This window comes from Phacochoerus africanus, chromosome 10 (genome assembly GCF_016906955.1).
Source record: "Phacochoerus africanus isolate WHEZ1 chromosome 10, ROS_Pafr_v1, whole genome shotgun sequence".
Taxonomy (NCBI): Eukaryota; Metazoa; Chordata; class Mammalia; order Artiodactyla; family Suidae; genus Phacochoerus; species Phacochoerus africanus.
In genome coordinates this window covers 117,948,570-117,972,358 of record NC_062553.1, presented here as the reverse complement: position 1 = coordinate 117,972,358, position 23,789 = coordinate 117,948,570, and the positions used below count along the sequence as shown (strand labels likewise).

Here is a 23,789-nt window from a genome sequence, read left to right as displayed (position 1 = left end):
TTAGAAAGAGAGTAATATATTTAAAGAATCAGAATTCTCTGAGCAACGACATCATCAAAAAGGTCTTGTTTTCATTAATATGCCATTGATAGCAGAGAGAGGATGGGTGACTGTTCTTCATAACCGGTTCACTGTGGACAGGAAGTGACTGCCTTCCCAGGCAAGGAGATCCTGAAATCACAAGCTCCAGCCTCCATCAATGACAACAGGATTACCTGTTACGTAGGCAGACTGCAGTGATAAACACAAAAAGAAAGAACGATTAACCAGATGTGTGTTCCTTCAGTCTTCCTGACTGAGATAGCTCATCAATTTATTTTCATAGTACCAGGAAAATGCACTTAACAAAGAGAAATCAGGAAAATATGAATTAGATTTCCGATGAGTTAAAAGTGCTGATTTTTCTCGGGATCGGGTGCTAACTGGTCTCTGGCTAGTGGCTGAACACATGTCACATTCTGAGGGTGTTTAGACTCAGAATCAGAAAATTAAGAAATCTTGTGATATATTGCCGTTCCCCAAATTTGGATAAAGTATAGGCTAAAATAGTACGTTTTTGTTTTGAAACTCAAAAGTATTGTAAGCTAGCTGAGTTGTGTGCCACTAATAACTTTTGACATAATCAAGCGTGCGAAAGTGGTCACAACAATTACCAAACAGAATTAAAAAAAAATGTACATTTAGTTAATCAATAAACATGGGTAATTCCAGGAACTTATTAAGCACATTAAATGTGTTTTTAAAGTTTAAAGGAATAGGAGTTCCCATCGTGGCACAGCAGAAACGAATCCGACTAGGAACCATGAGGTTGCGGGTTCGATTCCTGGCCTCGATCAGTGGGTTAAGGATCCGGCGTTGCCATGAGTTTAGGTTGCAGACATGGCTCGGATCGGCGTGGCTGTGGCTGTGCTGCAGGCCGGCAGATGTAGCTCCGATTCAACCCCTATCCTGGGAACCTACATATGCCACGGGTGTGGCCCTAAAAAGAAAAAAAAAAGTTTATGTGAATAATAATTATAATAATCTACTAACCAAAAATATATTCTATACTAGTTTCAGACATCCAAATCTGTACAAAACTAAAGGAGTTAAAAAATAAGTTTTTTTTTTTTTTTTCCATAGAAGCTGAAGTGATTCTTGTGGTAGAGAATTAAAAATGTTTTAATGTAAATATGGATAATGAGGACTCAAATTGATGTTCTTAGTTTTAAATTCACCTGATGTCTGAAACAATGGCAGAGGCAGGAAGGAAAGACATCATATAGGAGTAAAGAGTGTTTTAAAGTTCATTATATGACAGCTGATCATCTAAAGTAGGTAAACAAGGTTAGTTACTCTACCAAGCAACCACTCTGAATCCCCCAAGTTTTTTTTAAAAGGCAAGCTTTCTGTTTTACATATGGACTCTTCTGGACCTTTCTAAAAGGACAAAGGTCCTTTTGTTGCATATTCCAAGCTAGAACATGCCCAAATACTTGGCAACCTAAGCTCTGGCAAAACAGGGGCAACTTAGCTTATCAGCAGTACCCACAGAGCAAAAGAGCTCTTCGGAAGATACAGATTCAGAGACATCAAAACGTCAAGGTACTCGCTTCATCATAATCTATCTAGCAATTTTCTCAGCTGTGGACAACTGCTGCTAAGAGTTCTCAGAAGTAACTGTTCTGTTATTAGCATATTGCAACCTCTGTATTTGTCCCAGTCACCAACCACCTGCTGTGCTCCAAGTCACAGTAAAGAAGAGCTGACTGACTGACCAATAATACACCTCCGCACTCACCCCGACTCCCCTTTCCTCCCTCTTTTCTCTCACAGTTCCCTGGTCATGTACTATTCAAAAGCATAAAACAGGGGATGTCCTTGTGCTCCATACCTTATAAATAGTTTCTGTTTTCATAGCCCTATGCCATTTAAAAATACACAGCAGCCATTAAACAAAAACTGATTACTAAATAGATGCAAAGTGTAAAGAGAATGAAGAACTTCCATATAGGATGATAAACAGGTAGGAATTTGTAGGAAAAAAAAAAGAGGTAGTGGGATTCTTCTAAATAAGTCATCAGTAAAAATGAAAACATCAGATGCTAATTCAGTGTCTCCTGGACACAATTACATCTCATTAACCCTGCCTTCATTTCACCTGAAGCTCTCATCATTTGGGAAGATCACTTGATTTATATTGCATTATGCTTTCCCAAACTGTAATTTTGGAAAGCAGTTATAAAATCGAGCAGTTTCATTTTTTTCCATCCTCTACCACTTCATTTGCTATCAGATTTAGTGACACAGGAAGCTGAATGAAAAAGAGTTGCTGGCTCAGATCAAAGTGGCTTTTCTTTGAGCAAATTAAATCAGAATTTATCCCTGCAGTATAAACACACCGTCTCAGCATCCATATGCCCTAAAATCACATTATTTTGATGAGCACATTGTGGTCAAATGTGACTGAGGATAATGAACTCCCTGGGAAGAACAGTGCTTACTTCATCAGAGGCCAAGTACACGCAGAGCAGGGCTACTTCTTCCGCGGTTGCAAATCTTCCTGTTTTCTGTCTCTTTAGAAAATCGCTCAGTGCCTGTAACCAGAAACCATACCAGACATCAGTGATGTGAACTGAAGTATGAACTCACCTGTGACTCCTTCGGGAGGTCAAAGGCAAGAGGAATCTACAAAGGTACCATTGGCTTGCTGCCCTGGTTAATCATAAATGATATAGGACACAGGAGAGTATCGTTAAAAACATTAATTGTGGACCAAGTACGACTCTGGTGACTTCCTAGCTATTCAAACTATTTCTGTTTTTCTAAACATTACAGACACTGTGACAGATCAGAAAGCTAATATTAAAGAAGAGGGCATTTTTCGGAGTTCCTGTTATGGCTCAGCAGAAACAAACCTGACTAGTATCCATGAGGATGCAGATTTGATCCTTGGCCTCGCTCAGTGGGTTAAGGATCTGGCGTTGCGGTGAGCTGTGGTGTAGATTATAGATGTGGATCTGCTGGTGGTGTGGCTGTGGTGTAGGCCGGCAGCTGTAGCTCCAATTCGATGCCTAGCCTGGGAACTTCCATATGCCACAGGTGCAGTCCTAAAAAAAAAAATAATAATAAATAAATAAAAAAGAGGAAATTTTTATATTTTTTGAAAATGTGGTAAATACATACATAACAAAATTACCATCTTGACTATTTTTAAGTGTCCAGTTCAGTAGTGTTAAGTATATTCACACTATTATGCAACAAATCTCCAGCGCTCTTTCCATCTTGCAAAATAGAAACTCTATACCCATTAAATAATAACTCCCATCTCCTCTCCCCCAGCCCCTGGCAACCACCCTTCCACTTTCTGTCTCTACCAATCTGTCTACTCTGGGTCAGGAAAGGGCAGGTCTTTAAAGTAGAAGATTAAAATAGTAGACATACCTCTTCAGGATTTGGTCTAGCTTGTATTCTTTCTTGCAGAGAGGGGGTATCAACGGTACCTAAATCAAAGGGAAGCATTCAGCTTGGTAACTTAGACTGAAAAAGAAATGGACTATTACACTTTAAACTTTCAATTCAATACAATAATCACTGAAATCCTTCTCCATCACTTAGAAGGACAATTTCATCTCTACCTGTCTGCCCTTTTATTTAATAGGCTTATAACTTCTTTAGTAACATCCATGATTTTTAAAAACACAGACTCCAATTCTTTGTGGCACCAGTCAGGGACTCTGGGCGAAGCAGCCAGCATTTCCAAGAACACAGTTTAGTCACATTACACTGACACGATACTTTATGGATCTTAAGCACTTTTATAGGTATTACCTGTTGATCCTCATAACAACCCTGAGATGTGGCTAAAATCATGGATATTCTTTACCAGTACAAGCACCCAGACCAGACGGGTTTAAGGCTCTCAAAACCACTCTTCCCTGTCAAGTTCCCTCTGGGGGTCTTCAGGGACAACTCACTGCCTGTCACAGTCCTCAATAATTTAGGTGGCTCTACATTTTCCTCATTATCTTACCTATTTTCATTGGTTTCAAATTTAATTGTTTCATGTTTCTTATCAAAAGATATAACTTAAAATTATTTTACTTTAGAAAAGGAAAAATAAGAACGACACTAAATTTTTTAAAATCCCACCTAGTTCACCTTCCTACAGAGCAAATGGCCAGACATTTTTTGTTCACTTAGGTCATCTGTAAACTCTCTTTAGAGGGCCCTTCTTCTGGCTGACAGTACGCCAGGAGACCACACGATCTTTTCCAAGGTCATAACAAATGATTTCACAGTCACACCCTCAGCTCCATCCTTAGACCTTGCTCTTGGGTGGGCCATAGATTTGCTGTTTGCTCAGAAACCATTTAATTTTATTTTTAGTCTTTAAAAAAAAATTTTTTTTTTAGGGCCACATGTGCAGCATAAGAAAGTTCCCAAGATAGGGGTCCAATCATAGCTGCAGCTGACGGCCTAGCCCACAGCTGCAGCAACACGGGATCCAAGCCACATCTGCAAACTACACCACAGCCACAGCAATGCTGGATCCTTAACCCACTGATTGAGGCTAGGGATCGAACCCGAATCCTCATGGTTACTAGCTGGGTTTGTTACCACTGAGCCACAACGAGAACTCTCTCTTAATTTTATTGTCATTTGCCATTTCTCTAGAGAGGCTGGGAATCTTCAAGATCTGCAAATCTTGGCCCCTTTTTGTTGAAAAGCCTTTTCCTTGTGTCTTTGCTCTCATGTTTCACTGTAAGTGGGCGGCACTATCAACACCCTGGTGGCAGTTGCCTTGACTGTGTCCCCAGCTTCATCAGGAACATTTTCTACCCTCCACGGTACTGCAGGCAATAGTCTTGATGAAGTTTCTTTTTCTGTTGTTGTTGATAAAATTTCTTAAACCACATAACAAAAATTCCTTTGTATCTAGTTTCCCATGATATTTTCCTCACTTCCCTCATTAGTAGCCTCCTAAAGTCTGCAATTCTACCAAGGGCATGGATGGCCAAAAAAACACATGAAAAGATGCTCAATGTCACTAATAATTAGAAAAACACAAATCAAAACTACTACGGAGTATCACCTTATACCAGCCAGGATGGCCATCGTCAAAAAGTCTATAAACAACAAATGCTGGAGAAGGTGAAGAGAAAAGGGAACCTTCTTACACTGCTGGTGGGAACGTACATTGGTGCAACCACTATGGAAAACAGTATGAAGGTTTCTCAAAAAACTAAAAATAGAACTACCATATGATCCAACAATCCTACTCCTGGGCATCTACCTGGAGAAAACCATAATTCAAAAAGATACACCCCCCCCCCCCAATGTTCACTGCAGCACTATTTACAATAGCCAAGACGTGGAAGTAACCTAAAGTCCATCGACAGCAGAGTGGACAAGGAAGATATGGTGCATATATACAATGGAACAATCCTCTGCGATAAAAGGAGCGAAATGATGCCATTTGCAGCAATATGAATGGATCTAGAAATTGTCATACTAGGTGAAGTTAGTGAAAGACAAACATCCTGTATCATTTATATGTGGAATCTAAAAAAAGGATACAAATGAACTTATTTGGAGTAGAAACAGACACACAGACTCTGAAAAACTTATAGTTACCAAAAGGGACAGGTGGGCATGGATGGATGGACTCGGGGTTTGGGACTGGCAATATGCACACGGAGGTATATGGAATGATTGGCCAATGGGGGCTTACTGTATAGCACAGAAAACTCTACTCAATATTCTGTGATCATCTACGGAATGAGAGTATATGTATAACTGATCACTTTGTTGTATAGCAGAAATTATCACAACCTTGTAAATTAACTATACTTCAATAAACTTAAAAAAAAAAGGGTGTGCTCAAGTCACCTAAGCTTTCACTTATTCTCCTCAAAAATCCTTAAATCTCTGGAGTTTCCTTTGTGGATCAGTGGTAATGAACCTGGCTAACATCCATGAGGACAAGGGTTTGATCCCTGGCCTCGCTCAGTGGGTTAAGGATCTGGTGTAACTGTGAGCTGTGGTGTAGGTTGCAGACGAGGCTCGGATCCCATGTTGCTGCAACTGTGGAGTAGGCTGGCAGCTGCACCTTGGATTTAACCCCTAGCCTGGGAACTTCCATATGCTGCAAATGTGGCCCTAAAAAGCAAAGAAAAAAAAATCCTTAAATCTTGAACAGATTCCTCCCACTGAGTCAAATGCACAGCACATCTTACCTACGGCCAGTATTACATGAACACTGTAGAGAAAGCCTGTGCCTCCCACTTAATTCCTCTGTCATCTGACTCTGCTGTGACAAGGCATAGACTAACACACCGTGTCACTGTCCACAGCAGTCTGGAGTTGAAGGGTTGTGACCATACCATCAGCACCACCCCTGACATACTCATCCCTTGTCACATTTTCTTCTATGACTAGCTTAGTGAGTCACAGCTGGTTCCTTGTTCCAGAGAGTGTGATTATATACTTTCCAATCTTCCGAAAAGTCCAGTTTTAAAACAACCACATTTTCCAAATCATCGTGCCATTTATTCCACTGGATAAATGGCCCCAAGAATAGCTTGACTCAAGCATCACTGGTGTGTATGTTAAAACCCGATGCAACTGTCCCTCCTGTATCTCCTTCTTTCTTAGTGTTACCTTTGTTTACCTTTCCAGTCCAAGAAAAATTAAGTGGAACACCTCAATCAAGGAAATTCTGTAGCTTGAAGGTTATTCAGTAGTTCCCCCCTTTCAACCAATAAGTCAGGGTTTTCACCTGAGAAGAGACTATGATGGATTACATCAGAATCTCCAAACTACACACAGTGTTTGTCCCCCACCAGCTTCTTCTCCCAATTCTGGGATGCCCCTCAGGTTTTAAAGGGTCCCATGGGTAACGGTGAAATGCTATCCCCTCACCAACCCCTACCCCCCAATACCAGTTGTGAACTACTAAGAGAAACCATGATTCTGGAGATGCAATACTGAATTTCTTTTAAGAGAGGAAGTTGATAATTCTTCCTAGGCACCCTGTACAGGCAGACTTTGTTTTACTGTGTTTCACAGATCCTGTATATATATATATATATATATATATATATATATATATACACACACACATATATATATAATTTTTTTTTAACAAATTGAAGGTTTGAAGCAAACCTGTGTTGAGCAAATCTATCAGTACCATATCTCCAATAGCATTTGCTCCCTTTGTGTCTCTGTGTCACATTTGGTAATTCTTGCAATATTTTGAACTTGTTCATTATATTTGTTACGATGATCTGTGAAAGCGATTTTTGATGTTACTGCTGCAAAAAGATTACTACTTACTGAAGGCTCAGGTGATGGTTGGCATTTTTCAGCAATAAAGTATTTTTAAGTTAAGGTATGCACATTGTCTTTTTTAGACATAATGCTACTGCACACTAATATGTGTTTTTTTAGACATAATGCTACTGCACGCTAATGCTATTGCAACATAATTTTAGTATGCATGGGGAAACCAAAAAATTCATGTGAGTACAGCTTTATTACAGTATTTGCTTTGCTGTGGTGGTCTGTAACCCAGCTGGAAGTATCTCTAAGGCATGCCTGTGTTCATTTTGGATTGGTTGAAACAGGTGAAAGGGCATAACTTATTTCAATAACTTATTTCTTAAGAAATAAGAAAATGAGACATTATTCCTAAGAAAATGAGACATTATTCCTAAGAAATAAGTTATTGAATACTTTTCTTTGGATAAATTGAATGTCCTCTCTACTAATATAAATTCAGCTATTCTCTTTTCCTTTATAAGAGGGGCCAGCATGCTTTTTGGTCAAAAGCAAGAATGCAAATGTTTTCAGCTTTGAGAACCATTTGGACTGCAGCAGGAAAGCAGACTTAGCCAATACAAAAGCAAGCTGCGTATGCTCCAGTAAAACTGTGTTTACAAAACAGGAAGTGGGCCAGATCTGGAAGGCAGGCCATAGTTTGTGGACCCCCTCTTTATAGCACAAGGGAAGGTGTTAATCTCTCCTTTTTATTTATAGGCGCTCCAGGTGATTTACATGACTCAGTGGCTCCCTATGTTCCAGAGCCCCCTCTTTCTTCCTACTGTCCCGTGAGAACGGTCTCCTTTTCATCTTTCCCCTGACAAGGTCATCCCAGGCCTGCTTCCAAAACACCAAGCCCTGGCCAGTTAGGCCTCTTAACCACAGGGTTTGGAATTGCCCCAAACACCCAAGTAGCATTTAAACCTTTTGCGTCTGTTAAACCAAAATGGCGTCATTTGTGCTGAAGCCCATGCTGTCAAACCCGGATTTAATGCCTGATGTAACTGCAGAATCGACCTTCACCAGAAAAGGAATCACCCAGTCTGGAACTTTCTGGTCAGCGCCAATGAGGTAATGGGGCCCCTTGGCTCCTCCTCTATCCCCCTAGAGGAGGAAGCAGCAGCAATACGTGTGGTAAAACTGGCACAGTCCCCTCCCCGTAAAAAAGAAGCCCTGTCCCAGAATAACCTGTTCTTTTCTTTTGCAAATGCCCTCCTTTTGCCTGCCCTGCCCTCCTTTCTGGAAACACCTTCCATTGTGTTACCTCTCCTTGGAGCATCCATGGTGCTAGGTGGGATGCTGCCTGACTCATGAAGTGTTGAATAAAGCCAACTAAAGCTTCGGATTTACTCGGTTGGAAAAAAAAAATTTTTTTTAAACACATCTGCAAGTTATTCCTCATGACTTAGGATGTCTTTTCCAACTTACCCTTGGATGGTTATAAGCCAGACTATTTTTCTTTTGAACTTTTCCCCATGACAATACAGGTGGTAAACAAGCTTATATAGACACCTTTTACAGTGGCAGCTGGGATGTCAGAAAGGACAGTTTCACAGCCCGGCAGTGATGAACTCACCTGGACACACACAGTTGCACCGAATGCCTTGCTGGATGAAGTCTGCAGCCACGGACTTTGTGAGGCCAATTACGGCTGCCTTGGTTGCACTGTACACACACCTGTTCACAACTCCTGAGAATGAAGGGAAAGTTCAGCAGTTGAAGGAATAAAAAACATAGTCTCCTTTAGGAAAGGAACACAAATAATTATCTGTGTGGAGTTCCCTGGTGGCTCAGTAGGCTAAGGACCTGGCATTGTCACGGCTGTGGCTTGGGTTGCTGCTATGGTGCAGGTTTGATCCCTGGCTTGGACACTTCCACATGTCATGGGTGCAGCAAAAAAAAAAAAAAAAAAAAAAAAAAGGAAAGGAGGAGTTCCTGTCATGGTGCAGCAGAAATGAATCCGACTAGGAACCAGCAGGTTGAGGGTTCAATCCCTGGCCTCGCTCAGTGCCATGAGCGAATCTGGTGTGCCATGAGCTGTGGTGTAGGTCAAAGATGTGGCTTGGATCCTGTGTTGCTGTGGCGTAGGTTGATGGCTACAGCTCCTGATTCAAACCCTAGCCTGGGAACCTCCATATGCTGTGGATGCAGCCCTAAAAAGCAAAAGCAAAAAAACAAAAAACAAAAAACAAAAAAAAACACCCAACACCCTCTCCCGGAAAAACCAAAAACCAAAAACCAAAAAATAAAATAAAATAAAATAAAATAAAGGAAAGAAAAAGCATCCTGAGTAACTACTGTCGTGCTTCCTCATACTCCATCATTTTTAAACATTGATTTCAGGATTTCATTGCCCTTAATAAGACTAATTTCTGAACCCGGGAAAATAATGTCATTATTGACACAATTAAGTTGAGACTTCAGGTTTGAGATGCTGCGTTTATTTTTAATTTTTAATTTTTTTTTGTCTTTTTGCCTTTTCTAGGGCTGCTCCCGAGGCATATGGAGTTCCCAGGCTAGAAGTCTAATTGGAGCTGTAGCTGCCAGCCTACACCAGAGTCACAGCAACGCGGGATCTGAGCCGCGTCTGCAACCTATACCACAGCTCACGGCAACGCCACATCCTAAACCCATTGAGCAAGGCCAGAGATCGAACCCACAACCTCATGGTTCCTAGTTGGATTCGTTAACCACTGCACCACGATGGGAACTCCTGAGATGCTGCATTTAAGTGATAGGAGTGAACTTAGTTTTTCATCGCCAGTGGGTAGAACCCTTAGCGTATTCCAAAAGAAAATTAGGGTAAAGCAGTGCAAAACAAAACACAACCCAAACAAACCCAGAGGCATAGGCATCTCTTTGCATTCTTCTCCAGGGTGGACTTACCATGGGTACCCTTGCTAAGAGAAGGGATGTTATCTCAGCAATAGCTACTTCATTTCAAACTCAAAAACCCATCTGTTCCAAACTGCCACCATCCACCATCTCCATTTCTGCACTGCGATCTGGCCCTTCAACTTGACTTCTTATATAGGACTGGATCAAATGTATTTGTGAAGCACTCTCCAATTCACAGGCAAACAAACAAAAAAAATCCAAAAAAAAAAGGTGAGTTCCCGTTGCGGCTCACTGGGTTAAGAATCTGACTAGTATCCATGAGTGTGTGGGTTCAATCTCTGGCCTGCTTAGTGGGTTAAGAATCTGGCTACTGGGAGTTTCTGTCATGGCGCAGTGGTTAACAAATCCGACTAGGAACCACAGGTTGCAGGTTCGATCCCTGGCCTTGCTCAGTGGGTTAAGGATCCGGTGTTGCCTTGAGCTGTGGTGTAGTTTGCAGAGGCAGCTCCGATCCCGCGTTGCTGTGGCTCTGGCGTAGGCCAGTGGCTACAGCTCCGATTCTACCCCTAGCCTGGGAGCTCCCATATGCCACAGGTAAGGTCCTAAAACAAACAAACAAACAAACAAACAAACAAACAAACAAATCCAATCCACAGGCAGAGTTACAACATTGCAGGTACTGCGGCAGCACTTCGCACGAAGCTGTTCTCATCCTGTCACAGTGTAGGTGTGCATTTACCTGACCCTCCCCTCTTTTGGTCCTCAATTCTTTGGGGTCAGGGACACCTAATGGGTGCTCAATACATCTTTTTTGATTAAGTCAATGGATAAGTGTTTTCTTCTCCACTTTGGTCTTCATTTCTGTATCTATCAGAAGGAATAAAAGGCAGGGCAAAGCAAATAAACTTCTATTTAACTTTATAACCCTTTTGTTCTAAGGCAAAAGGGTTGGTAGTTAAAGAACTTAATGCCAATTTTTATTTTTTTGTCTTTTTTTTTACAGGGCTGCATCCGCAGCATATGGAAGTTCCCAGGCTAGGGGTCAAACCAAAGCTGCCGCTGCTGGCCTACACCACAGCCGCAGCAACATGAGATCTGAGCCGCGTCTGCAACCTCTACTGCAGGGCTCAAACCCGCGACCATCTTCATGGATATTAGTTGGGTTCGTTACTGCTGAGTCATGATGGGAACTCCAATACCAATTTTTAAAAAGCAGTTTTGAAGTTATGAGTGGGTTACATGATGTCGGCTATGCCTGTTTTCCAAACCCCCAGCTCCCGAAGGAGTGTGAGTATGTACAGCATAATTCCCAGAGGAACAGAGACCTACCTTTGATGCTAGAAGCTACAGAGGACATGTTGATAATGTTGCCAGACTTCTGAGCAAGCATCTGTCAAAACAAAACAAACACACACACAAAAGGATGTTATTTGGCAGGCTAAAGACACTACCTCTTCAAAAGATGTGCACTTACTTACGGTTTGCAGAAACATTTTATTAGCTATTAACATGAAACCCTGTTAAGCAGTCTGAAGCGTCTCACCCAGTCACTGCTGGGAATTGATGGCTTGTGCACATCCCTGGGGGTCACCGCCTTTCTGTGGCATAAGAGCATCAGAAAGACCAAAGAAGAAGCTCTGAGCTAAACGAAATGCTAATCAATGTTAATGTCACTGATGCTGGAAAATTCTTACTTCAGTCAACACGTATTTGTTGAATGTCTCCTGTGGTCAGATACAGTGCTAGGTTCAGGAGATTCAAAGATAAACAACTCAGTCTCTGACATATAGAGCTGCCAGTCTGATTGGAGTGGCTGATATAACCTGCATCCAGCAACAGCACAGACTGTTACAGAGAAGGGTAGGGGGAGAGGCTGGGTTTTCTTGGCCACGCACACAGCATGTGGAAGTGTCTGGGTCAGGGATGGAACCCTCACCACGGCAGTGGCTCAAGCCACAGAAGTGACCTCCACCTGGACTGACAACTTAGATTCATTTATTCATCCAACAAATGTTTGCTAAGCACCTCTATGTGCAAGAGACTCTTTAAGATAACAGCAAAGGAGGAAAACGCCCCCAAGTAGCCAAGACCTCCCTAAATCCTTGTTGTAACTAATTTCTTCTGGTGGACGTTGGATTCTGCATTTACCTCTTTTCACAGTATTTTTAAATTTGTCCTTTGCCTTTTGACTGCTTTTCCAGTCTTGGGATGGTTTTCTGTATGCTCATCCATGAACAAAAATTTCCCTACAAGTGTTCCTCAGTTTTGACCACCTGACCTTTCCAATGTGCCTAGTTTCCAAATCCTGGCTTCCCCTGGAAAGTTCTAACCTGGTATATGTGTGTCATGGTTTGTGAACATAGCCAGAGCTGGAAGGGATTGTGTCATCTATCACCCTAATTTTGAATAGAAGCAATGAATGCTGAGAAAGCACAAGTGCCATCTCCCAGGTCATGGGGTGAATTAGGGGCAGAGCTTGGGCTGTGCCAAAGGCCTTCTGCTGCCAGATTCCAAAATCCGAGGTCAGGTTGGTTACAGTCACTTTAACAAGTGTGGCACTGACTCCTTTTGATTCCCTGTTCCAGTCATTAATATCTCTTGGGATTTTTTTTTTTTTTTTTTTTTAACAAATGAGTGTCATTGGCTTACATGGATTACTGTTAAGGTGCTTTAAATCATAGGCAAACTCACTAATTTGCAAGCTAGTGTTTGATATTTTAAAAGTTAACACTTAACAAGTTTAAATTTCAGCTCCACAATACCCCATACCTACTTCCTTACCTGATCCTTGTCAAGCATTCAGTTTTACATATATCTCATGCACAGGCAACAGTCTTATCCATCTCACCTAAGCTTTCCTCTTTTACTGCTCTTCCTCATATCCCATGCTAAAGGTTAGTCTTAAAAAAATACATTTACGTTCCGAACAACAGATTTCATGAACTCCAAATAGGAAAAAAAAAGGGGGGGGGACAATTTATATTTTTAAAGAATTTGCCAGCTCAACATTCAATAGGCCAACTCAAAAATTCCTTCTAGGTGCTAAACAAGCAGACTGAAAAATGCCTTTGTTACTAAGTCAATTCTCTAATTTTCCTTTCAGCATTCATCTGCACCCCCTGACATCAGGCTGAAGGTCCAGAGCAAAGTATCAGCCCTGCTTTGCCATCAAACAGCTCTTCTCCTGCCCCAGGTTGGGCAGCATTCAGTATCATCAGTCGGTCACCTAATCCAGCTGGGAAGGAAGAGACAGATGGCTCTTTTGCATTTCACTAGAGTGCAGCTTACAACCTTGAACTGACCTGGTTCTCTACAAAAGTCAGTCTTGTTCATTGTCTGCTACGACTGGCTTATAAGCTCATTTGAAGTCAATGCTTTTCATATTTAAATTTTTTTTTTAATGGCTGCACCTGTGGCATATGGAAATTCCCAGGCTATGGGTTGGATCAAAGCTGCAGCTGCAGTCTACACCAGAGCCATGAGAACACTGGATCCGAGCCACATCTATGACCTATACCAAAGCTTGAGGCAATGCGTGATCCTTTCACTGACTGGTCGAGGCCAGGGATTGAACCCACATTCTCACAGAGACTACATTGGGTCCTTAACCCACGGAGCCACAACAGGCACTCCAATGTTTTTCATACTTATATCCCCCTCCTCCAGAACATGTAGCATGGTGCTTTCTATCAAGAGGCACTTAATACTTATTTGTAAAATTAAATGAAAAATGACAAATTGTGTGAAGGCTGGCAAATTTAAGGGTAGCAGATTCACAAGGAACACTCTTTCCTTAGCATATGATATCTCACCTCTCTGGTACCTCTGTGGCTGAGCTGGAAATAGGAATGCAAGGAGAATACTCAGGGTACAGAAAAGCAATGGGGTACATTCACCTTGAGAGTGTGTGCCAAGACACTGAAATCAAGAAGGAGCCCAACTTCCAGGGTTCAAATCCTGGCTCCAGCTAGTTGCTAGCTACATGACCTCAGGCAAGTTACCTAACTTCCTAGTTTCATCCTTCTGCACAGTGGCTGCGATAAAGTAGTACCTTCCTCATTGGATTTCTTTGGTCCCACATGCTTCCTTGCTGTCCCAATCCCTGGAACCCTCTTTCCAGATACCTGAATGCTCAGCTCCCTTGCTTCACTGGGATCCCTGGGAAAATTTCACCTGATCAGTGAGGAGTTCCTGGACCTCACTGATATCTGAGCTTCTTTTTAATTCACAATGCCTATAACCATACCACACACTCTGTTTATTTGATTATGTATTATCCTATTCCACCCTCTCAAACATAGGACCTCCCTTATCCCTTATAGAAAGGACATCTGCCCAGTTCTGTGATGTGCCTCCTGCGCCTGGAATGCAGCCTGGCGCATGGTGCTCAACACTCCTGGGATGAATAAAGGGGAAAAGTAAATGAGTTAATTTCTATTAAACGCCTTGGTATAAATGTTCAATACAGGTTCGTCATGTTAGCTCTCATCACCCTTCAGCACACGTGGGGACCCTCCCTAGATGTCTGCCACGCAGACCTACTTCTCCAGTGCTGCGTATCCCAGCGGGGCCGGTCCTCTTACTTTAGGAAGAAATGCCTTGATCATCAGGTACATGCTGCGGACGTTGAGATTCATTGAGAAGTCCCAGTCCTTCTCCTCACAGTCCAGGATGGTTCCGTGATGGACGAAACTGGACGAATGGTTAGACAATGGGGAAAACAATCATTTAAAAACATTTCTACTCTATTCCTTTATCCTTTTTATTATCATTTATTGGCTTAGACTGTAGCCCCTTCCCTTACCAAGATTGTTAATTTAAGCATAATATCACTTAGTACATTAGATGAGGAAGTATCCCAACAACATACTTTAGTTTATTTGAAGACAACATCTTTATTTTATTTTACTTATTTTCCTTTACTTAACTTTTTTACTTTATTTTATTCATTTTAATTTTCCTTTTATGGCCATACCTGTGGCTTATGCAAATTCCCAGGCTGGGGAACAAAGTGGCAATGCCACAGAGACAAGTCAGACCATCAACCCATTGCACCACAGTGGGAACTCCAATATCCTTCTTTTTTTAATTTTTTTCCCCCTTTTGCCATTTCTTGAACCGCTCCTGCGGCATATGGATGTTCCCAGGCTAGGGGTCGAATTGGAGCTGTAGCCACCAGCCTACACCAGAGCCACAGCAACTCGGGATCTGAGACGCGTCTGCAACCTACACCACAGCTCAAGGCAACACCGGATCCTTAACCCACTGAGCAAGGCCAGGGATTGAACCCGCAACCTCATGGTTCCTAGTCGAATTCGTTAACCACTGAGCCACGATGGGAATTCCCAACATCCTTCTTTTAAAAGAAGCAGGACTTTGGAGTCACCAAATATAAGAAAATCTACACCAACTGCATAGGAAACATCAATGCCATTAAACATGCACAAATGAGAACAGGAACTGTCTTGACTCCTATTTCAAGAGCAACAGTGCCCTCAGGTGGCACAGATTTAACATTCTCAAGGGAAATGAAAACTGCAAGGAAAACAAGTGTCTCAAAATCTCAGGATAGCAAAGTAATACCCATACTGAACATTTCTAGCATACTGAGTAAACAAAGCAGAACAAAGCAAAACCTTTAAAATAAGCTTCACTCTTTTTTAAAGTCACATTTCCTAAAGCTTTCTAAACACTGGGGTCCTAATTGAGTTCACTGACCCTGGATCAAAGGTTTATAATTTATTATAAAATATTGTTGGTTGCAATAGCAAAATACACCATGTGCCAGTGTATTTCCAGTTCAACTGAATGACAGCAAGAACCACATATTATAACTCTGAATCTCTCATGCTGCTGAAAATATAATAGATGCTCCAAAACTAATTTTGCTAGTTGATTTTTTCACAGCTTTGGGTATATTCCCCTAAAAGGGATGAGCAGGTTACTTATAAAATAGATCAACATAAATTGTTGCTTTAATTTAATTTCCATACATTGCAACATATGATAAATGATAGACTAAGGTTTTTTTTTTTTTTTTGACTCTGAGTCATGATTGGGAAGAATCACAAAAATATTATTAGAAGGCTGGGGATTTTTCTATGTAGCATTGTAAATGGAACACTATATAAGAAAAGTGGGGTTTGGAGGGTATCTGCTGCGTTCCTATGTACTCACAGCAACGGTTGTGCCTGAGAAGGGACATTGGGTACTAGCACTTCCTGTATCTACATGTAATGACTCCAATTTCAGGCTTTCATCATTTACGCATGATTCAGCAAGCTTGGTACCACCCTAATAAGTTCAATTAAGGCATTTTCTTTGGTGCTGTGTATAAAGGTACAATATGAAACTTCTTTTGCTGGGATTGACTGTCCCAATCGGAAACACTTGAGTTGGAAGGTATAAAGAACTTGCTAGAATGTGCCAAAAAATTTGGAACATTTCCATTTCCCTAAGCTGAGTACTTGGCTTCTGGTAAATATACCCTGGTTAAGTGGTATTTTAAAGACACTCTACTGGAAAAGTTTTCCACATTATTTTCTAAGTCCTAGGGGAGCATCAATGACCAGGCCATTGGCAGAAGCCTGTTCCCAGCCTTGAGAAGAGCACTAGCTGCTCATTAGTACTGGCTGCCTGAGTGACCTTAACTGTCTTTAGGCTTCAAGCTTATGTCAATGTCTATGACTGTCCTACTTGCCGAATCTCACTTGTAATAAAAATTCTGTTTAAAATCTAGCTATTTCCCAAGGACTATATAATGGTTCACAATGAGTAATTTTGCCATATTCTCAAAATTCTTTTGATAAAAGTTATGGGAAACTTTCTGTAAGGAGAATGAAGTTAAAAAGTTATGAATTACCCAGCAACGTTAAAGAGAACATCAAGCCTCTCAATGTCATTGGCGAACTCATCAATTTGTTTCTTCTTTGTGACATCAAGGACCCGAGTTTGAATACCTGAAGAATAAAACAAAGAACACAATTTGCCTATACCTATAAAGAATGTTTAACCTTGAAGATTTAGCGGTTTCGAGGTGTGAAGATGGCAATATCCGTCCAGTTAGGCTTTGCAGGATTGCTGACCATTAGCAGGTTTCCAGAATATTAAGACTCTCGGGAAAAATTTTGAAGTCCATCCTATTTTGACCTCCTCATTCTCCCTCCCTTTGTCTCCATTATTTAAAATGAATGATAAAGGTCTTTTCTGAGTAAGGACTTCGTGGTGAGGTATGAATGATCTATACCAGATGCTTCTCAGTAAGCAAGCAGTAATAGCTGAGAGTTGGCTCACTTTAGCCCATTCTTTCCCCCAGAGGTCAAGTCAGTGCTACAGCAATGGTGAACCATCTATGTGAAGGGGAAGGGCAGGAATGGAGAATAAGGGATTGTTTCAATTTGTGAACTTGACCTTAATGTTAATTCTGCAATTTTTTAGGGAGTTCCCATCATGCCTCAGCAGTAACAAATTTGACTGGTATCCACGAGGATGCCGGTTTGATCCCTGGCCTCTCTCAGTGGGTCAAGGATCTGGTGTGCCATGAGCTGTGGTGTAGGTCACAGATGTGTCTCAGAAGTGGCATTGCTGTGGCTGTGGCTGTGGCCAGCAACTGCAGCTCTGATTCAACCCCTAACCTGGGAACTTCCACATGCTGCAGGTGTGGCCCTAAAAATACAAAAAAAAAAAAAAATTCTATGATTTTTTTTTGAAATGACTCTGTTGGCCAAGGGTATTATCCCTTATTTCTGGACTAAACTGCAAGAAGGAGATATAAAAAGGCAGAAGAAGGGGTGAAACACTTGAAAGCCAGACATAAGAGATCTACCATAGGATCTGAGAGAGACACATCATGCTAGCTGCTAAAAAACACCTGGACATTCTTTAATGAAACAGCAGTCATTATTTTAATGTTTTTTAAAATATATACATATATATGGTTTATTTTATTATTCTTTTAGATATAGAAAGAAAAGTTCATGAAAAGATTATAAATACAGGGAAGACTGAAATTGAATTTCAGAAAGACCTTTTTTCCTTTGTGCTTTTCTAGTCTAACAACTTTATACTGATTTGTTGGAATTAAAATTCAATATAGCCTAATATAGATAACTAGGTCAGTGAACTAATTTGTGTTTGATCACAGAAACGTCTATTTTGTCGGAACAGTCAACTTCCAGATGAATTCTCTGTTTTGATTTCTTTCAGAGTAAATTGCCTTTGATATTGGATTTAGGTTTAGTGTGGTGTGGTAAGGGGTAATACACACCAAAATAATTTGGGTTGTTTCTTTGGGTTTCTGGTTATGATATAGAATGTTAAGGCTGAGCTGTTTCCAATATGGTAGCCACCAGCCACACGTGGCTATTAAGCACTTGAAATGCAGCTGGTCTGAGTTGAAACAAGTTGTGAAATGTAAAATACACGCGGATTTTGAAGATTTAGTATAAAAAGTGTAAAATATCCTGTTAATAATTTTATAGGGAGTACATTACACTTATAATAGTTTAAATATATTGAGTTAAATAAAATATATTTTTTAGATTTAATTTTCACCTGCTTCTGTTTACTTACTTGTTTATTTCTGGTTGCGCCTGTGGCATGCAGAAATTCCTATACCACGAATCAAACCCATATCATAGCAGTGACAATGTCAGATCTTAACCTGCTGAGCCATCAGGGAACACTCTTGGTTTATTTATTGACTGATTTATTTTGCTACACCTGAGCATGTGGAAGTTCCCTGACTAGGAACTGAACCCTGTCCAAGTTGCGACCTGAGCCATAGCTGCAGCAATGATGGATCCTTAACCTTCTGTACCACATGGGAACTTCCCTCTGTTCACTTTTTAAATGAAAAATTTAAGTGTAAATTTTACTAGTAAATTTAAAATTATGCCTGTGGCTTACGTCATGTTTCTCTTGGACAGGGCTGCCCTGAACGGGGGTGCAGAGCACAGAGGTGAAAGGTTGTCATCAAAAGTTAACATAAAGACTGTTAAATAGGAATTCACATTGTGGCTCAGCAGGTTAAGAACACAACTAGTATCCATGAGGGTGCAGGGTACGATCCCTGGCCATGATGGGTTAAGGATGGGTTAAGGATCTGGCATTGCTGCAAGCTGTACCATAGGTCGCAAATTCAACTCGGACATTGCATTGCTGTGGCTCTGACTTAGGTCGGCAGCTACATCTCCAATTCAGCCCCTAGCCTGGGAACGTCCATATACCTCAGGTGTAGCCCTAAAAAAAGACTGTGAAATATTCACAGAGGATTTTGTAATTAGCTACTGAACCCTTCAACATGTTGGATAAATAAGAATTTTAAGTATATATCTTGAAAATTTTGTTTATACATTGCATTATATAGACTTGTCTGTAGGTTCATAGAATCGGGCCAGTAGAATTGAACAGCTAAGGAATTTTTTTTCAACATGTCAGTACTACTAACACTTTATAATCCCTAGTAGACTCTGAATCGCAGGTTCAAGCTGTTGAGTTGCTTACCTGGGTAGTTTTCCAGTTCCTGAAGTTTGGACTCATTGATATCTGTGGCTATGACTTTGGCACCTTCTCTTGCAAAAGCCTGGTAGACACAATGCACAAATAAATCCTTTGTTTACTTGGTTAAACCACTCTCATGACTGAAAGTCATTTAGCCTTTCCCTCTTATCTTATTTTCATTGCCGTTTCCCTTATAAAATACGTGGGATCTCAAATTTTCAAGTAAATTGATAGTCTCATAACTCTGGAGTTCTATATCTGAATGGACATAATTTCAGAAAGCTGTGCACTCCTGTAGGACCCCTGCAGTAAATGTATTATGGTGCAGAGAAACTGAGGCAGAGAGGTAAGTTTCTCAGAGTCCAAGTTGATTAGTGATGTCGCCTAATAAGCATGTCAAGTATATTCATTCCTTCATCTATGTGGGGTCAGGAGTCGCCACCTTCTTTTTTCAACTTAAGACAACAGACGCACAAAAGAAAAAAAAAAAAAACAGAGCGGATTAAATGACCATGGAATCTGTCCACACAATTCAATACCTCAAAAGTTAGCAAGAAAATAACAGGAGATAACTTACCAAGGCAGCTGCCCGGCCGATCCCCTGAGCAGCGGCTGTCAGGATGATGACCTTCCCATCAAGTCGACCCATAATTGAACCTGTGGTTTAACACGAAGGTGTGTTATTAATGGCTTTTACTGTAGGCATGGCCGTGTGCAGGAACATCTAGAAGGATGAGTTCAATGCCCTCCTTTAAGAACCCAAAGACAGTACTGCTGTACAAATATTTCCACCACTTGAGAATATTCCCATCATTCTCCGAGAATGCCTTCTTTCAATGCCTAGCTTTGCCTATGAAAAACCCACTGTAGGGCTAATTGGTGACAGACAGACATCAGCCTCTAATCCCCTGTTAGACTCCTTCAGTTCCCCAAGAGGACAGCCTCTGGTGCCGACAGAGCAGGGGTGGAGTCCTTCCTTCCACCCTAGAGGGACTCCATTCCTGCACACACTGATACACCGTCGTGCCCCGGATGTGTCCTGACTGTCTGGGGCTGCTGCTTGCGTCTTCTCTTGGAAACTTTTGTTGGGATTTGCACTATTAATTGTCTGCGTTTTTTCATAACCCTTGGGAAGATTTCACAGTTGTCCTCAGAAAATCATTAAAAAAAAAAAGAGTTGGAAAGTCAGACCATGTCCAATGCCCCCATTTTACAGATGAGAGAACTGATGTGAACTGCCCACGGTACAGGACTGGTCAACCAACCGAGCCAGAAACTAAACTCAGGCCTCCTGACTCTTGCTCTGTGAACATTTCACTCGCCAACGCTGTTGATCTTCTTTAAAGTTTAAGCATTCGGTAGGAACACTTCAACAGATACAAACAGTAATTTTTAAAGCGAGGACTGAGAAATTCTGACATGGGGGAAATGTGATGTGCAGGAGATATTTGGCCAGCATTTGGATTGTAGATTCAGGGTGAGAGGAATGGCTGGTGACGAGGAAAAGTGAAGAGTCAAATGGTGGTCAAATGAGGCTGTCTGCAAGGAACCAGGTCCCTTCTCTCACCCTTTGGTTCTTAGTGTGTCTCTGACCACACACCAAGGCAGAAAATGGCTGCTATGTCCAATCAGATCTGTGTTCCAGGCAAAAAGAAGGAAAGGAGCAAAGGCCAAAAGTCTTGCAGAGGCCTCGCCTTTCTATTGAAGAAGGAAGCCCTTCTTAGAAATTCCAGCCTATGTTCATTGGTCAGCTCTGGCAGCAGAGGCTAAGAGTAGGAGTTTTGTTCATGTACAAAATAACCTCCACAGTCTGTTCAGTTACCTGCCTGATAAAGTACAGTTAGCTAGCAGTCTTGCCTGGATGGCTCTTGTGATTCAGTCACATCTTTTGAACTTATCTCTCTGCTCTCTTTGGCCAAAATTGACTTTGCCCTACCCAGTGTGTTCTGGCTTTAAGCTCTCCAGGCTGAGAGCTAGTTACTCCTCTGTGCAATGGGCACGAAAGGATTTATGGAAAGAGCATGACACGATCAGGTGTATATTCTAGAAAGCTCACGTGGAGAACAGTCTAGGGACGGAGACAGCAGGTGTGAGCAGGGGGTTTCCTTCTAAGCTCTGGGCTTCAGTAGCGCAGAGATTGGTGGAGAAACAGCAAGTATGGACAGCAGGGGTGGAGGAGGGACGTGTTTAAGAGATGACACAGGGTTTGGTCACCAGCGCACTAACCTCAAAGAGATTACGTGGTTTGCCCAGAGTTTCACGGCTGTGAATTCATACTGAGGCCTCTTGATTGTGGGTTCGAGCGAGAAGGCCTGTGGTCCTGGCGTTCCTCTTGCGGTCCTCACACACCCAGCGGAACTCTCTAAACCCCACGCGGCACCAGGAGCCTGTAGAACAGGGACCCGGTAACCGACCAGGAGGCCGGCGCTGCGCTCTGAAACCCATCGCTGAGTTTGTGCCGAGGCTACTTCCCCCTGGTTATTTCCAGTTGGTGTCTGACAGCGGCCTCAATACTAAGCCAGACCTATTTCTGGGACACACCGAGTCCCTCCCGCCGGCCTCATGGACCCTCCCAGAAACGGCAGGATCCCGCAGGATGCGCCCATCAGCCCAGCCCGGCGTCCCACGCTCCTTCCTTTGCCGGCCCACTGCCCTCGTGGTCCATCTGCGCTCCGAGCCTTATCTGGTTCCTTCATTTTCTCTCACCCCACATTTCCCCTAATAAAGCCCAGGCATGTTTAACTCTGTCTTGGAGTCAGCTTCTCAGAGGGCCCCGGACTAACAATGCGTCCCAAGAACTGACTCCAGCGACGAGTTTACGACTTCACTGATGTTCTTGTGTTGACGGGGAAGCTGGTCTTTTACAGTGCCTGACCTACTCTGATGAAATGAATTTTTACTTTTTTTTTCCCATATACGACTTATACATTTTCACTTAAAACAGGGTAAGCATTGAGAAATGTATTCAATAACTTAGAAAGTAAGAGACCCCCCCCCAATAATCTTCCCTCCCCCAATCTTGAGTATGCTGTATTAAAAAGTTATTTTACACTACTGTTATTAGTGACTTTTGGCCCATGGCACTGTGAAGACAAATGCCAAAGGTTTCCCTGGGAATCTTTGACACCCTGAGAAGCACTTACTAAACAACTGCTGAAGCAAAGAGCAGTCCTTTTACTCACTCTGAAAACCTCCCCCTAGCTGTCCTCTCTGTCTTTCTGGGACCAGATTTTGGAGCCAAAGCCTTACTACTAGATAAAACTGCAGAATCACACTAAAATGGATTTACTTGAAAAAACGAGTGCAATCATTTGGTGAGATGAGGAAACTTTCGGTAAATACAATGTGAAAACCAGACAAAATAGACTTCTTACTCTAAATTTTGGAATCAAAGTGTTTTTTTTTTTTTTTTCTTTTTTAGGGCCGCACCTGTGACATATGGAGGTTCCCAGGCTAGGGGTTGAATCAGAGCTACAGCCGCCGGCCTATACCACAGCCACAGCAATCCCAGATCCAAACCGAGTCTGCTACCTACACCACAGCTCCTTAACCCACTGATCGAGGCCAGGGATCGAACCTGCAACCTCATTGTTCTTAGTCGGATTCGTTTCTGTTGCACCTTGACCGTAACTCCCAAAGTGTTAATTTTTGATTAGCAGAGACACAAACAGAGTTTTCAGAAACTCTTATCTTCATTAGCCAGGAAAAAAAACCCCATTTACAGACACTGTAAAATCCTCTCTTCTTTGGCAACTCTGAGTTTCAACCTGTTAAAAACCCATCCCTATCCTGATTCTTACTAAAAGTATCTTGAAAAAGGTAATGCGCAGAACAAAGTAATAGATATCTGACAATTAAACCTCTTCTTTTCCCAGTTCCAAGTTTCACTTAAAACATAATTAAATATCTTACTTTAGAGCAGCAGAGTGATGGCGTCCTCCAAATCACACTGCACTGCGCACAACAAACTTAAGACCTTTGTGCAGAAGGAAGTCATGTACCCAATAATGCATCCTGGGATTTGTAGTTAAGGCTGCTCCAGTTTTTAGAAAAGGGCACGCACATGCACATACTTTATATGTTATATGCTGCCATCTAGTGGGGCTAAGGTAGAACTGTTAACTCCAAGTACTTAGTGAAAAGTG

The 23,789-nt window shown here is 41.8% G+C and overlaps 1 protein-coding gene across 2 annotated transcripts; it reads right to left on the bottom strand.

Annotated features, from left to right (window-relative positions):
• On the bottom strand, positions 1-23,639 carry BDH2 (3-hydroxybutyrate dehydrogenase 2). 2 transcript variants are annotated; one of them, XM_047799008.1, is made up of 11 exons: positions 23,557-23,633; positions 21,871-22,031; positions 20,222-20,301; positions 19,648-19,726; positions 17,006-17,102; positions 14,727-14,835; positions 11,473-11,533; positions 8,882-8,995; positions 3,424-3,482; positions 2,484-2,576; positions 1-231 (listed from the first exon to the last, which is right to left on the bottom strand). In XM_047799008.1, exons 3-11 carry the CDS (start codon positions 20,291-20,293, stop codon positions 178-180), a joined length of 738 nt encoding a protein of 245 aa, XP_047654964.1. In that variant the 5' UTR covers positions 20,294-20,301; positions 21,871-22,031; positions 23,557-23,633; the 3' UTR covers positions 1-177. The 2 variants fall into 2 exon arrangements, with proteins under 2 accessions (XP_047654964.1, XP_047654965.1); XM_047799009.1 differs by lacking the exon at positions 21,871-22,031 and having other exon boundaries at positions 23,557-23,639.
• Between the last annotated feature and the right edge of the window lie 150 nt (positions 23,640-23,789).

Excerpts from the sequence above, each read along its gene's own strand:
- BDH2 (XM_047799009.1), bottom strand. The coding sequence starts at position 20,293 with ATGGGTCGACTTGATGGGAAGGTCATCATCCTGACAGCCGCTGCTCAG. Across the intron at positions 14,836-17,005 it reads GTTCTCTTTAACGTTGCTGG|TTTCGTCCATCACGGAACCA; the intron begins GTAATTCATAAC and ends CCATTCGTCCAG. Across the intron at positions 2,577-3,423 it reads CTAGACCAAATCCTGAAGAG|GCACTGAGCGATTTTCTAAA; the intron begins GTATGTCTACTA and ends TTCTGGTTACAG.